Here is a 16,269-nt window from a genome sequence, read left to right as displayed (position 1 = left end):
TGTCCACGCATCACATCCCAAGCAACAATGTGAGTTTTATTGTACTCTTATGGCGGTCTTCATGACCAATTTTGGTCTTAAATAAGAGTGTAATGAAACCCAAATTGTTACTTGGGATCTTTATAGATTTCAAAGGTGCGTGCGATACAATCGATCGAGATCCGCTATGACAATTAATGCACGAACACGGTTTTCCGTATTGGATCGAGTGTTGAGTTTCATACGCATCTCGGGGACACTCTAAAGTTCCATCGAGATGCGGCGAAAGTTCAGACAAGGTGACGATGTAGAAAATTACCCAGTTGAGTAATTCTTTTCAAAACTGGCAGGGATGGTTCGATCACTTTGACTTAATTTAGATTCATTTGACAGTAGCATCGTAACCAAGCAAAATTTGGCAATTAAATTTATGGGACATTTGTAGATAATAACTAGATCTACAATTTTGCTCAATAAAGTGTTGCTGTATCTTTTGTAGTTACGGTGCTACAATGCTAGTACCGCATTAGTAACTAAATGATCGTTCATTTAGTTACTAAAGAGGTACTAGCATTGTAGCGCCGTAACTATAAAAGTTATAGCAACACTTTATTCTGCAGAATTATAAATAATAACGAGTTCTACAAATGTCTCATACATAACTTTGTCAAATTTTGCTCGGCTGAGACGGTAGTGTCAAATGAATCAAAATTGAGTCAAAGTGATCGAACCATCCCTGCTTTCAGTCAATAAAATATATCCTATATATAGAGCTTTTGGCATACTTATTTCATTCAACTTCAATACCATAACCGTATGTCCGCACCTTACGCTTAACTCCACTCATAAGGTTCTGTACACCATCTGGCCGCAGCTTTTTCTGTACGGAAACCCACTTTTTCTTCATGTCTTCCTCAGATGCTTCCGTAGTGCCTGCTTCAAAATAACCCAGTATTTTTCGATGGACCTTAGTTCCGGGGCGTTGGGGGGAGAGTTTCGTTGGGTACGAAAGTGACCCCATTGGCTTCGTACCACTCCAGGGCAACCTTTGAATAGTGGCATGAAGCAAAATCCGGCCAGAAGATCGTAGGGCACTCGTGTTGCTTCAACAAAGGAAGCAGACGCTTCTGTAGACACTCTTTGACGTAGATGTGCCCGTTTATAATGACTGAAGTTTTTGGAGCGTCTTAATAGAATACGAAACCTAAAAATAAAAAATAAGAAAACTTATCCAATTTAATTCTACTATGTGTATTTTATTCAATGACAGATACGTATTTCGCCTACGACTTGCAGGCTTCCTCAGTGTCTGTTTTCGAGTTCGAGTTCGAGTTCGAAAACAGACACTGAGGAAGCCTGCAAGTCGTAGGCGAAATACGTATCTGTCATTGAATAAAATACACATAGTAGAATTAAATTGGATAAGTTTTCTTATTTTTTATTTTTCCCGTTTATAATCCCGGTAGTCACGAACTGCGCACTCCGTTTGCCACATGAGCAGATCGCTTTCCAAATCATGTATTTCTTGGCAAACTTTGAAAGTTTCTGCTTCCTTACTTCCTCTGGAATATCAAAGTTGTGCTGGGCGGTAAAGAACAGTAGCCCCGTAAGCTGCCGGTAGTCCGCTTTGACATAAGTCTCATCATCCATAACGAGACATGTTTCGTCAGCATCTGGGTATACAGTATTTTGCCGGTCGTCATGGTTTGGAGCCTTTTTGCAATTTGTACCCTTGCAGTCCCTCCCGGTCCTTGAGGTAGGAAAAATAAAATTTGGTATTTCTAATCTTTTTCTAATGTTATGTTAGGTTTTCAAAACGAAAAAGTAATAAAAGGATTCTTTTGATAGGCAGCGTTATAACGCTATGTCTTAATCAAATTGCTTGATATGTACTTTATGTAACACTTCCTGCTACTAGCTAAAACCCATTGATAAATTTTTATCATTTTAAACATTTCATTGATTGCAACTGTTGTCTTCTTTTTTGACCCTTATTTAATTTTCCATGAACCAAACAGTGCAGTGCTTGTTATCAAGAGCAGCGACGCAACGTCATATTCGACTATACACGGATCATTAAGAGCTTGCCAGCTAGTATTCAAAACTGTATTCTCCCGGCATGCAGGTATTTATGATTAGCAGAAGTAAATTTACTATATATACTATCTCAACACACTGGGCTGGAATTTCGATCTGACTGGAATTCACATCGTTCACGCTGCGTTGTGTTGGTATTCAGCCAGTCAGTAGTGTCATCGCAAACCACCAGCTCAAAGACATTCGCGCAAGTTACACGTTTCACGGTTTAGCAGTTGCTTCAGTGTGCTAGTCCTCGTCGGATCGCGCAGCCGATTAGATCGTTGAGTTCGAGAGTGGTTAAGCATTGCGCGAGACAATTTCGTCGGAATTCAGTCGTCATAGATCTGTTTGCATATTCGAAAGGAAGCAATAAAGAGTATATCCACTTCAAAATCCGAGAAAATAAAGGTGTTTATAGGTGTACTACATGCGTTAGTGTATGCTAGCAGTTGATGGAGTGAGAAATGCTTGTTGTTTTTTCGAATGAACAAAGAAACTTGAATGCATGATAAGCCTCGTGTCCCCCAATTGATAGTGATACAGTGCAACAGAGCAAGAGTGATTGAATTTTTTATCTAAACAAGAGAAACATGTACAGTGACTCGAAAATGGGTGATGGAAAATTTGCAACGGTCGTGATCATTCTTGGAATTTCGCGTTGTCAGAAGCATGTGATTGAATGCAATGTTGAATGTCAAAATACAGTGTAATTTTGAGATTAAGCAGTGACCGCAGTAAAACAAGAAGTGTAAAATACGAAACAAGAACAAATTTCTGAACGAGTGGAGGATTAACCATACTTTTTAAACAATCATTTGTATGCTATTGGACTTATGATATCCTTCTCTTACTTTTTCCTAATGACTCCCTTTTATTGAAGATAATGATTTTAGTATTCCACAATATTTATTTGCATGACACATTATTTGTTTTTGGGACGTACAGTAAAATAATGCTTAGGTTCACTGTTGGCTTGGCCGTCCAGGCAGCTTTGCCTTGACCTCAACCATGCAATATTTTGTGATAAGACGTCTGCAAAGCTGGTTTGTCTTTTGTTTTATGTAAATAAATGGAATGTAAAGTCGTAACTAATCTGAATGTACTATTCGCGGAAATATTAACTAGTATTGTAAATTTGCAGCACTACTCAATTACATTAGTTGACTTGCTTTATTAAACTTATATTCGTTTTTTAAGCATCTCAGTCAGATTTATGAATGTGATCGGCTTTTAAAGGATCGATTAACTTTGCGGAAATAGTTTGACATCTCTACATCATTTTGTGAAACAAATTATGCAATTGACGATATGCAAATACTGACTTAAAAGTATTTCGTTCAAAGAAAAATAATTTCGCTTGCAACGTTCGGTCTTAATTTTATATATGTAATTCAATTTAGCGCCTAAAAAAACCTAAAATAATCTCAACCATTAGCAGAGCGATGATGATATTTTTCCAATGAACAAACGCAGCAGTTTGTTTGAACAAACATTTTTACATATTTTTAGGAATTGAGCTTTACAAACACAGCTAAGCAAAGTGTGAAATTGGCAATAATTATTGCCTTTTCTAAAGGTTGATTTTCAAGACTCGTTTCAACAACAACAGTGAATATGAGATATGGTATACAAATAAACATAGCAAAACGCTGTGTTTTGTTGCATGGAACGATGATCACATTTGTTGTTCCTGCACGGAACTTTAGAACCATACAGATGATGTTCCTATCGCACACGACTTCAGCCGATGATGTGTGACTATTTTTGTACCAGAGTCTCGTGATCACTCACACCAACGGTTCGAAAACCGGCCACTGGAATTGCGTTCACTTCCAGCAAGTACCTATCATGGATCGTCGCGCTTTGTGAGCATGTGTCGTCAGTGACACTGCTTGGAGCTAGACGATCATTCAACGGTTGGTGACGTTCATTGGGATTTTCCCACGATTAAGTGATCTACGGTATGGAAGAAATACAGGACTTTCTTTACAGCTGATAAGTCATATTTATTATGACGTAGATTTCCTTATTTTATCAGGGAACTCTTATTTCAAACAACACTCCGTGACGTATAGAAACGGCCAAAATAAAAGTATTTTTTTTATTAAAATACACCCTATCAGATAAGACAAAGAAACATTTTATGTTACCATTACTTGTGCTATTTGGTTTTGTCACGTACATAAAACCAAGCATTTTGTTTTTCACGTTTTCTAACTTCTGACTGATAGCACTAATCATCTTCGTGTTACAAGACTTTTTAACATTTAAAAATCAGAACTTCCGTGGATCTGCTAGAATATGACACATTGTGTTGTTAAATCTAGCCGAACTGCATGGTGGAAGGGTGAAGAAACATTTGGATCGACAATGAACTATAATAGTTGAGTCCGTGGAAAACACCTGTGCAAAGTAAGGTCTTGGTTATTCGCTTGTGAAAAGCAAAGATTTAGTGTGGAGTACGAACTACTTTTTGTTTAGTTTTACTCTCAAAACATGAGACATATTACTACATGTTTGGATTGCGATAATTTGTTCTGCCCCGGAGGAACACACGTGGGTCACAATTAGTGATGGGATACCGGGTATACCAAGATCAGTACTGATTAAGCCTCTAACGGGCAACATCGTAAAAACGATGCAATCAAGCTAATGACTATTTTATCGTGAGAGTACACTCAAAAGAACCTTAAATTCTGATTTTCATGCAAAAATAATTATCTGGAGGAGCGCAAGGTTACAAAAAGTCCAATTTCTCTTTTCCGTTTTTCATGTCTAACGCTCTACCCAGATATTTTTTCAATTTAAATACATTACAAAATTGAAATAAAGCATGAAATTTACTCATAGAAAAATTTTAAGGTCAATCATTTTATTCTAGATATCCTTTTTCTCCAAAAGTAAAAAAGGAAATATTCGCGCATTAATTATTTTCGAAATTTTTCGGAATTTTTGTTTGAAAGATTTTGTTTGTTTGAAAGATGATAACTTTTGAATGCATAGTCAGAATGTTGTGAAATTAATATCAAAATGTCAAGACATCTATTCTGAACACATTTTGCATGTTGTCAATTCAAAACAAATTTCGTATGCAACTCTGGAGTACCAAAAGCGAAGGCCGTCTACAGACGACCTTACCCTTTAGAGGGTTAACCAGTACCAAAACACCGGTTCTGGCATGAGAAAATACCGGTATTTTCCGACCAGTTTTGATAAAACGTCCTCATGTATTTCTGCTTCAAAATCTCTATAAAGTATTTTGCCTCGATGCCGAAACACAGCATTTTTAAACAAACGCCCAATTTCTCATGCAAATTCAGGACGAAAATACACTTTCTCGTGTCGCCATGTCCGACAGCAAAGGATGAAAGCAGAGACCTCCACTGCCAACGGTTTACCCGCCATGGCTTTCACGTTTCCCCAGGACAGGTTCTCATCAACAGCCACGAGTCTCTGTGTCTGCCTTCGATTAGGCGCACTGAGACAAATATTTCGGGTCGTGGTTTTTGGATACAAATGGAATCGAATGGGTATTCAGGAACGATTGTGTTTTATTGGCGTAATGTGATGATGCTCTATCCGGCCAAAACACGTATTGTCCATCTGCATGATGTTTTTGTAGAAACAGAGTCCAAATTTTCTCCAAACATTCGTATGTGGTGCATCTCTATTGATAGCTAAATCAGAGGGCTTGTTGTTGAAGAAACGAGAAAGAGAACGATGTCCTTCTGCGTCCATAATTTTGGCTAGACTTCCACTACCTTGCTTGCGAATAGTTGTTGGGCATCTTAGGATATGGTAAAAAGTCGAAGCCGCAACATATTTGCTTTTGAAATGTTGTACCGTATACTTTTTGCCGAGATTTATGTGGCAGTTCGTAGAAGTGTACAAAGCGCTCCCGACATGCTTCTTGTTTCAACTCCATTTTAAGCAAAACTGGGTAAACATAAACAAAACAAAAAATATTGACAAAAAGAGGAGTGAGAGAGCTAACACATACATATCGCATTTCTCTCTGAGCTCGTTTGTTGTTGAGTATAGGGGCCGGGAACAAATTCCAAAATTTTAGTTGTCACCCGTTACAAATATTAACTTTTGGTGAACGACTGGAAAACCGATGGTCCGCGGTAGGGTAACCAACCTATTTTGTACCCCATCAGCAGCTCTACATAATTTGGACACTTCCATTTGATTTTGCTGTAAGTGTCCAAATTATGCACAGCTGCTGAAGGGGTCCAAAATACGTTGGTTACCCAACCTCGCGTACCTGCGGAATAAAATAGACCAAAGAGGTCCTCAGCCTTTCATTAATTTATTAAATAATTTATTAACTTTCATCTTTATCTTCTTATGTCTTAGTGAAGATTTGAATGGAAAAACCAGTTTGAGTTGATCAGCGATAGTTCGATCACTTTCACTTCATTTTGATTCATTTGAAAGTACCGTCTCAGCCGAGCAAACTCTGACAAAGTTACATATGGGACATTTGTAAAACTAATTATTATCTATAATTTTGCTTAATGAAGTTTTGCCGTACCTTTTGTAGTTACGGTGTTAGAATGCTAGTAGCTCATTAGTAGCTAAATGAACTTTCACTTAGTAAGGCCATTGCAAATCATGTTCAAAGTTTTTGTCAACCCCCCCCCCCTTGGAAATTGGCTTGAAAAATTGGGGGGCAAAAAAAAATTTGTAGGATATGAGTTAAACTTTTTTTATAAAATCAATTGTCTGTGGGTTCTACAGCCTGAAAAACTCGAAAAATGAGTGTGCGAGTTGAGTTAACTTCTAGCACGAAATAGAAATGAAAGTTCAAACAGTGGAATTTCCAAAACTCGGGCAAAAAAATTTTCTTTCGTTTTTGTTTTTTTGTTCGTAGATTTTTGCATGAAAAATAACAATGTATTTATTAAAATCAAGAATAGATTTGGTTTTCACGTTTAAACTTTAAGTAAAAATATCTAAAATTCATGTTATTTTTGCTCGATTAAAAAATTCTTTTTGTTTTTTTTCGGTTACTCACGCTGTTGTATTTTGTGCAACATGTGTAGGTTTCAAGCCATATTGTTATAAAGGTTTAAATCGTTGTTTAACTAACGTATATTCTTCAATAAACTTGTTATGAGCAAAATGTCAGAATTATTCAATGCATTAATACTTTAAATTGTTTAGAAAACAGATCAGTATAAACCAACATCACAGAAACGAAGCAAGCAGTATGTGAGGTGTGCCGCAATTGGCCCCAATTGCAATATGGAAAAATGGTGTCTGTATGCAGCAAAATTATCAGCAAATGTAAAATGTTTAAAATGTATCCGGCTGTTGGCAGTCGAGTCAAAATCAGGATATTTTTTATAATCAAAGTTCTACAGTTCCTAAACAAGCAAACAAAGAGGTATATTATTTTCAGCAAAGTTGTGTATTTTTACTATTTGTACAATTTTGCAATACACAAAAAAGTCATACAACAATTACAAAAAGAGCTAAAATAGAAAAACTGATTTTACAAATTCATATACAATAAATAAGATTTTTCTATCTTCGCTGAAGAAATAGAAGGTTACTGTCTTCAGCAAAATTTCTTGTAATAGTATGCTCTAAAACTTTGCAGAACACATCAATGTGTTATGTTGAAACTGAAGAAAAATAATTTTTTTTATTTCATTTTTAGGGGGATTAATCAAAATTTAAATTCTACCAGACGATAGAGCTTTCAATTTTAAGAAACTCTTTCAAAGGTTCGATAAACTTAAAACCAAGTTTTCCTAGTCAAAACTCTAGTACGCACATTTTCTTTGGTTTTGGGCCATTGTGCGCGCGAGTGTTCGAGGGTTAATTTCTTTTGACCGGTAAAACTAATTCTTATAAAATTTTGCATATATATTCGCAGTGTCAAAACCTCTCGTTTGATATTGAAATAATTGAAATTGGTTAAAATCATTATAAATAATTGTTAATTTTGGTGTGGTGTATACGATTGCTCATAACTTTCAAATTAAACTTCCAATCAAAAAACCATTCAATAATGATCTATCAGGCTATATTATCTGCCAAATGAAACTAATAGCGCATAAATCGGTCTGGCCATCTCTGAGAAACAGGCGATCATTTGGACCTTGTCAAAACTGGTTTTTTAATGCTAACTTTTAAACCGCTTGTTTGTTTTCAATAAAACTAGGCATGAAGTTTAGCAATAGTAAGAGCTTTTATTTGGTACTAAGATCGTTGAAATCGGTTGTGTGGTTCCGGAGAAAATCGTGTCACGTGGTTTTCACATTATTGCTTATAACTTTTAAACGAAAAGTCAGACCACAAAACAATTCAATAGTAATATTCTCCACTATAATACCTTCCAAACAAAAGTAATAGCAGACAAATCGGTTCAGCCATCTCCGAGAAATAGACGATAGAAAATCAGCAGCGCACACACACACAGACATTGCTCAATTCGTCGAACCCTATCGATTGGTATGTGTGACTCGGCCCTCCGGGCCTTAGATCAACTTCGTGTTTTTCGACCAATTCCTAAACCTTTGTTATATAGTATAACAAAGGTAAAAACGAAAAAATTGTCTGAGCATTGCCACTAGGGAGAACTTGCCCAAATACCGACAAGCAAGGAAGGACGAGGTAGGGAATCTGATCACGCACCAGCGCGATATGATCGAGATGTGGAAGCAGTTCGTCGATGAGCACCTCAATGGCAAAGTTGCAGAAGAAGGTGGAACGAAAGTAATGCCTATGAAGGATAGCAATGTCCCAGCACCTGACCTCCAAGAAATCATACGTGAAATCGAGTTGCTGAAGGTCAACAAAGCCGCCGGTAACGACCGCCTATGTGCAGGGCTTTACAAACATGACCGAGAAACGCTGGCAATGGCTCTGTACCCGATAATTTCCAACATTTGGGAGGATGAGAAGTTACCGAAGGAATGGATGGAACCTTCCACGGACGGTAGCTACACACGGCGACAGACTAGAAGTGGTAAATGGGTTTGTGTCAGTGCTTAAAATTATCAGTTGATACTCATAAAATTGAATATAAACTCGCTCTCTATGTAGCTGATATTTATCAGTATGAAAATCAATTTCAATATCTAGTCACGGTATTATTGGAAAAGATAATCATTATTCCATCTCTAAAACTGAATATCAAATATCAGTTTCAACGAATTCGAAAAGAAAAATGATACTCAGTATCAAAAATGTCAGTTACTACCCTGGTGTTGATATTTTCACTGAGCGTTGTTTTCACCATAAACGTTTGATTTCAGCGCAAACCGCACAAACAGTTATCTCAACTTTAAAGTAAATTGTCATCACAAAGCCTACTGCAATCTGTTGCGTCCCAATCCACTAGAATATAACTATTCAGTGCAAGGCGCTGAAACTGATATTCATATTCACTGCCATGAAACTGAAAATGATATTCAGCTCTGACTTTTTTCTAACGCATTATATGAATTTTTCGAAACGAATATACAGAAACATCGAAACTCAGCAGCTTGGTTTAACAATGAATTTTTATTCCAATGATATTCATATTGCTTCTGGAAAAAAGAGTTTTGATATTGCATTGACTCAAAATCAATCATTTTGAGTTTCGATAAAGTGATTTTTTCCAGCACTGTTTAAGATTATTGGTGACTGTGGACAACAACATTAGTAGTAAGACCCAGCGGAACATTCAAACGGAAAATCAGGATTAATTTGCCTTCCGCTAAACGCTACGAACAAAAAGCATACGTCTCCGTACGAAGCTGACATCGTAGAAACCCCTCGTTAGATCGGTATAGTTCTTTATTAACTTGAAGCTATTTCGCTACTCCCGGAGAACATACGCGCCATGCTGGCACGGAAAGTACTGCGCACGATATCTCGTGGAGTACAAACTCAAAGCGTAGAGTGGCGGACGCGTATAAATCACAAGCTACGGCACTACTTGGAGAGATAACCATTGTACATCTGGCAAAAGTCGGTAGACTGTAATGAGTTGCAAACAGGCCTAGGAAATTACCACCCTAAGAAAAATACCACGAGCTACCCCCAGTATGCTGACGACTAGGACAACGACGACGTATTTTCCATCAAACAATTCATACCACTGAAACATTCGTCCACGATAACCCATTAAATCTGCAAGTGACTCTGCGGAAATGGGAACGAAACGCTATAAATACTACCGCACAGTAAGAAACGAGTTTTTTTTAAATAAACACACGGGAGCCTAGGTATAGATCTTTTTACTTATTATTCTTTTCAAAATTCACACAGTTTAGAATATGTTTTAGTTGGTACTCAAGCCAAAAATCAACCGTGCGTTGAGAGCATAGCAATACAATATTTTGTTTAAAGGCTTATTTGTCTCATTTTCAACCACATTCATATATGTAGTATAAAAGTGACACAAACATTACTAGAAAGAATTCAAGTTAGTAATAAAATTTTGATTCAATAAAAACCAATGCAGACATTTTGTTCATAATCTTACTCATTTACGAAGGCCATATAAGCTAACCTAAGCTTAAAAGGTTAATGGGTGTTAATATTCTTTTTTGGCTGGATTTGAATAGCCGGTTTATCTAGCATATTTAATACAATTTGGATAGATAGATAGATATTTAATATCTATCGAAAACATTTTACTCAAATTTTTTTAATGGTGCACTTGCAGATTAACTATCCGGCTTCTCTTATCGGTTTGATAACAAGGTATTTTCTGATTGGGGAAGGCTGGGGTAGGAGGCATATCAAAAATAAAAGCAAATTGTATAATCTAAAATATTTTAAAATAGGAACATTGTTTTTGCTAAATTTTATGTTAAATATTAAGACATTCTGAGATAATGTTTGGGAACACTTACGTTTCTATTTTTTGCTCAAACTAGACAAGTTTTCTTACAAAGTAAGTTTAGTTTAGCGCGTGATATTTCATGCATTTTTGCAATACTAACCAAAGATCAACATTCTCCATAAATCAATACGATTGTTTCCCAGCAATGGAGTCGCTTTGTATTTAGATCTTAAGGGGGCATAGTACTTTTTACACCATATTTTTAGCCTTATTTCAAATATTTTTTTCTCGATAACGCGAAAAGCGAATCCATTCGAGTTTTTTGCATTCTAAACATTGTACTTTATACTAGTATTTACAATTTTGTTTGCATATGTGAACCTCTTCTCCTCTCCCCTACGGCTCCTTGAACATGATCATTCGAACAAACATGATTTGCGGTACCATGGATTGGCGCTGGGGGGCTTATCCGAATTGAAAAATTCCAAAACGACATGAAAGTATATTAAATTATCTCGTGTTTGACCCATCCTTTTTTTAAAATTCGAAAGCATAACAAAATGGCGGAGATTCAAACATAAAAGTAAGGTTTTGAGTCGAAAAAATGGACTTCAAACATTTATAAAAAATACAAAAATTGTAATATCGAAAAAAGGATGGGTCAAACACTAGATAATTTTGTTGGCTTTGAAACAAAAAAAAGAATCATGAGAATTGCTTGAGCCGTTCTTGAGATATTTATGGTACCGATTTTCAAAACCTGGTTTCGAGAAAAACGACGTTGAAGTTTTTATTCGCTGTGTAATCGCTCCAGACATACGAGATACAAATAGCTGTAACTTTGTCAATTTTTGGATTTCATCGAAATGACTTGAAACACATATGGTCAAAATGTTAATCTTTTGAAATAGTCAATAAAAAAAATTTCGATTTTTTTAAATTGAAAAAGTACTATGCCCCCTTAAGAGTGGACACAAACGGCATATTTGAAACAGATGATTCAATTTATAATCATTTTTATAACCGCAAAATCAAGTAGTTGTTCTCGTAGCTCTTTCCAAGAACTGCATTAACTAACGTAAATAACCTAATTATACCGTCGGTATTTTATTGCAACGCAACGCTCCAACTGCTAGCTACATTGTTTGATAAGTAATATTACCTCGAGTTAATTTTAAACTATTTATTTGCAGTGCTATCACAGAAAAGGTGGAAAGAGATAAGTTTTATCAGGTTTTTGTCTTAGCCCTTACACTCACTCGAGTGCCATGCAATGAAGAAGCTGAAGAAAGTGACTAATCGTCATTGGGCATTCCACGACTTGCTTGAGCACTACAGTTATGGCAAAATCAAAAAATGAACCAAACAATACACCGTCCACTTCTAATTCCAACCCACTGTATCCGAGTACATCTGAGCCCTCAAAGGGTGCAAACTATCCGGCTAGTTGTGACAACACTGGTGTAGTAGTCAACCCAGTTGTAGATAAGAGTGATAGCAGTAGCAGTCAAAACATATCAATCTCGTCGATTAACGAAAATGACAACGATTCAAGTGCCTTCGAGAGCAGTGACAGCGAGTGTGATGATGAACAGATTAAAAAGGCCATTGAACGGATTCCGAACTCGCTACAACCCGGCGGACAGTTGGTACAGAATGGCATGTTGACGGTAAAAAATGATAACGGTTCACCATCTACCAACCGGGGACCGAATATCGGAAGCATAGCAGTACAAAACTCGTCAGACATCACGTTTGGCAACAAAACATACATAAAGGGGCAGGTTGTGATAAAAAATATTTACCATGATAGACAGGACGGCGTCGTTAATCAAGGATATCAGAGAGACGGTGAAGCGGAAGGCGAACCCGAGATTACCAAACAGAACACATGTAAGAAATAGCTACTTAATTTGAAGAATATTTTTCTAATTGAGACATGGATTTTTCAGCCGATCCGTTGAGTCCTAAAGAGCCTGCAACATGGCGTTCTAGTCTTAAGGCTATAATACGGGATAAACCATTGCTATGCGCGGGCATTCTGATCGCCATGATGCTCGTCATAACCTTCATAATTATTGCGGCCTACGTAGCAAGCACTGCAGGTAAACCTATAATAAAGCCGCACTACGGCGATGGCGACGATGACCGAGCATATGTTCCCCCGGATACTGGCATAGGTATTTTAGGGATTGCTTTTACTAGAATAGCGACACACAAACGAACTCTTACTCAGCTCCTATCCAGCAAACATCAGAAACTATAAAATATCGATCTAGTGGAATGGTAATACTAATTTAGTTTATTTTCAGATGAAGACTTCTTCCCAGATCCGAAACCCTTGCGGATAGTCACAAGAAACGAATGGCTGGCGCAGCCACCTAAAGAAGATTTAGAACTACTTAAGCTCCCTGTGCATAAAGTTATAATCGCACATACCGCCACCGAAGGCTGTTCTACGCAGGTGAGCTTTCGCACATTATTGTAATCCGTATTTGGCGAGTGCATATCATAGCTTCGTAATCAACCACTTATTTCTTTAGTATAAATGTGTTACTGTGTTGTTTTCATTGCAATGTTTTCTATGAAACGCAAATCATATTAGTTCCAATTCGTTCCATTAAGTTTACAAATAGGGGACTCGAAAAAAAACTTTAAACTTCACTATAGCTTTTCTTCCGCTTTGAATTTTGAGCCGGAGAGAATGAATAATTGGAATTATTACCTAATTGTTTTTCGGATTTTTATCTCTAAAACCATAGCAGAACAAACATTTTTTATGGAACTGTAAGCAAACTTTCTCTCCATTCCAAAAAACATTGAAATTGAGGAAAAACTTTTTCATAAAGTTTTCTACAGTGGTAGAAAAATTTAAAGGAAAGTCGGAAAAATTGTCTTCTATATCATTTTTGTAATTTCTAATCTTTAAGTTACAAAAGAAATTACGAACCATACCCATACATTAAATTTCTGTACGATAATTTTGAAAAATTGTAACCGTTGGGTTACAAGTATAAGTTGTGGCATTCGCCACAACAATGTAGCCAATAACTTGTAGTGGAAATTTCCCGTCCATTCCCGAAGTCCGTCCCTGATATTAGCTGGACCCGATGAGTGAGGTGCATCCAGATTGTACTAAACTGGTGAACCACTCAACAGGCCATCTCGCCGTCACCTAAATGTGTGCGTCTTACCACCATGAGTGTGAGGTACATCGTACAGCACACCTCACTAATGGTTAAACGGGAGAAGTTTAGCTCAGTGGACGTAGGCAAATCATCGCTCTCGGTGACATTCGGACTTGTCGTTGCCTCGTCTCACAACTTCCGCTCTTCGAATCTATAAAAGCTCAGCGTTCTCACAGTGAAACTTGTATATGTTCGAAACTGGCACAGATTCCAGAAGTGCGCGTCGTGTGTGTCATTAAGAGTAAATTTATTTTATTAAAAGTGGTGAAAGTTTTAATGTGTTGTTCTATACTTACAGCTAAGGTAGAAGTTAAAAACCTAAAATTTGGCATGCACAAAAGTGAAATCTATAAGTTAAGAATACGGTTAGTGTTTTATTGTACGTGGAGTATTTTATTGTTAATCATTGTCGTTTAGTAGCTTTTGTCTGTGAGCAACATAAAGCTGAGTATTGTCATTATTGTATCGAGTGTCAGACAAATAGATTGTACAACAGAAAAGGTAAATGAATAACTCTGTATGATTGATTATGGTTAAATATTGTGCGGTATGGGTAGATGGTGGAAGAAAAGATGGTATGGCGACCGATTACTAATCGTGCTGGAAAGGTCCAGCGGGCCTTTTCTGTTTTACCGGATTATTTCCGGAGTTTTTCGTCTGTACAGGAAAGCCAACGAAGCCAATTCTTCAGTTTCGGTCGGCGAATTTACCGGTCAAATCAACACGCGTATACTCTACCCGTGCCACTCGGGGTTGAGATCAACGTCATTTGTAGCCGAGAGTAAATCAACTCATCCGTTTAGAACCGGGCTGCTACCTGTGCACCGTGACCGATAGGCCGACTGGCGGTACATTCATCTGCTGGGGTGTGCGTCGCTAAGCCCGGCTATTGCTGAACTTCCCCTCAACCGTCACGACGTTTATATATCGCTCGGCGCTAGATCCGGCACCTGCTGAGATATTCACCCACTGGCACGACGTGTATACATCGCTCGGCGGTAGATCCGGCACCTGCCGAGATATTCATCCACGACGTTTCCAAACTCTTCGTCGGTAGGTCCGGCCCCTGCTGAGTTCATCATTGATAGTCGTAGCCACCGTTGATTGTGGGTCGGTGCATACGGCCCATACTGTAAACTGTGGCGTGTCATTCTGTTCCTGAAATTTAACCGCAACCAGCGTCTACTCTTCCCCAATACATACGCTTGCTAAGTGGACGTCATCGAGTCGAGCCGTCAGTGTCGTCATCTGCTGGACGGACCTTATCCAGCTGTGAATACCCATACCCACCACGAGTACCCACGAAACCGCAAGTAAAACCAAGAAGCCATAACTAACCCACCATGTACAATTTGTAATAAAACTTAGCATGTAGGAGAATGTACAAGGTACCTTTAAATTCAAGTACAGTTCACACATCCAAAGATTTTCACCACTTCTATTAGTCGAAAACCGGACTCATAAAGCTAGTCGCCAGGCCTCGGTCTGATCTGGTTTTGGTTCAGTTATCAGTTTCACTGTCGCTTTTGAGTTGTTCTTCGTTGTGCGATTCCACTTTGCGACATTTTTCTTGGACAGTCATCAGTGAGTGAATCGGGTTTAACCTCCTCATTCAAGGTAGGCTGCAGGTTTGGTGAAGGGAGGTTTCAGCTAATATCGTTTAAATCTTCTGCCGCTTCCTTTACCCCATATATCCGCTGACTAGTTAAAGGCTAATAATTGGCGCCCAACTTTAAATACCCACTAAGTAGAATTTTGGCTAGTGACCCCGGAGAGGGAAAGAAAAATCAGTACGCTGATTTAGATTAGCGGCACGTCGTTCTCCAAACGCACACAATGGATATTGAATTTGATTTACAATACAGAAATTTATTAGTCCATCATCTAGAAAGGGATGAAATTGTGCATGAACTTATAATTCGCGGTATTGAGTATACGGAGGTTGAAACACGATCCGCACTGGCAAGAAGACTCAAGGCTAGAATAAAAGAAGATAAAGCGAAGAATGATGCAGGATTAGACTTCAATTTGCTTAATACTTCGGTAGATCAGGAGATAGAGGTAATAGATAAAAAAGTGAAGGAAATTAAGGAGTTCCTTTCGCATCGTAAGAAATTTGAAGGCATACGGGAGGCCCTCAAAACGCGACTAGTACATTGCTTTGCCCGTGTGAAGCGTGCTGCGGAAGGCACAGAAAACGAGGAAGACCTCGCTGATTTGGATTCACTAGAA

At 37.8% G+C, this 16,269-nt stretch overlaps 1 protein-coding gene across 6 annotated transcripts in view; it reads left to right on the top strand.

Moving 5' to 3' along the window:
* Positions 1-2,319: 2,319 nt before the first annotated feature.
* LOC128737243 (peptidoglycan-recognition protein LC-like) overlaps positions 2,320-16,269 on the top strand; it is a 28,863-nt gene continuing 14,913 nt past the window's right edge. For 3 of the 6 annotated variants that reach the window (XM_053831841.1, XM_053831845.1, XM_053831844.1), the window contains exons 1-4: positions 2,320-2,466; positions 12,043-12,742; positions 12,802-13,029; positions 13,162-13,313. In XM_053831841.1, coding sequence (XP_053687816.1) covers positions 12,190-12,742; positions 12,802-13,029; positions 13,162-13,313 — 933 coding nt within the window. In that variant the 5' untranslated portion in view covers positions 2,320-2,466; positions 12,043-12,189. Of the gene's footprint in view, positions 2,467-2,494; positions 2,876-12,042; positions 12,743-12,801; positions 13,030-13,161; positions 13,314-16,269 lie in introns of those variants that run through there. The other 3 variants (XM_053831846.1, XM_053831847.1, XM_053831842.1) reach the window with 2 other exon arrangements.

Source organism: Sabethes cyaneus, chromosome 2 (genome assembly GCF_943734655.1).
Source record: "Sabethes cyaneus chromosome 2, idSabCyanKW18_F2, whole genome shotgun sequence".
Classification (NCBI taxonomy): Eukaryota; Metazoa; Arthropoda; class Insecta; order Diptera; family Culicidae; genus Sabethes; species Sabethes cyaneus.
This window is presented reverse-complemented; position numbering and strand designations above follow the sequence as displayed.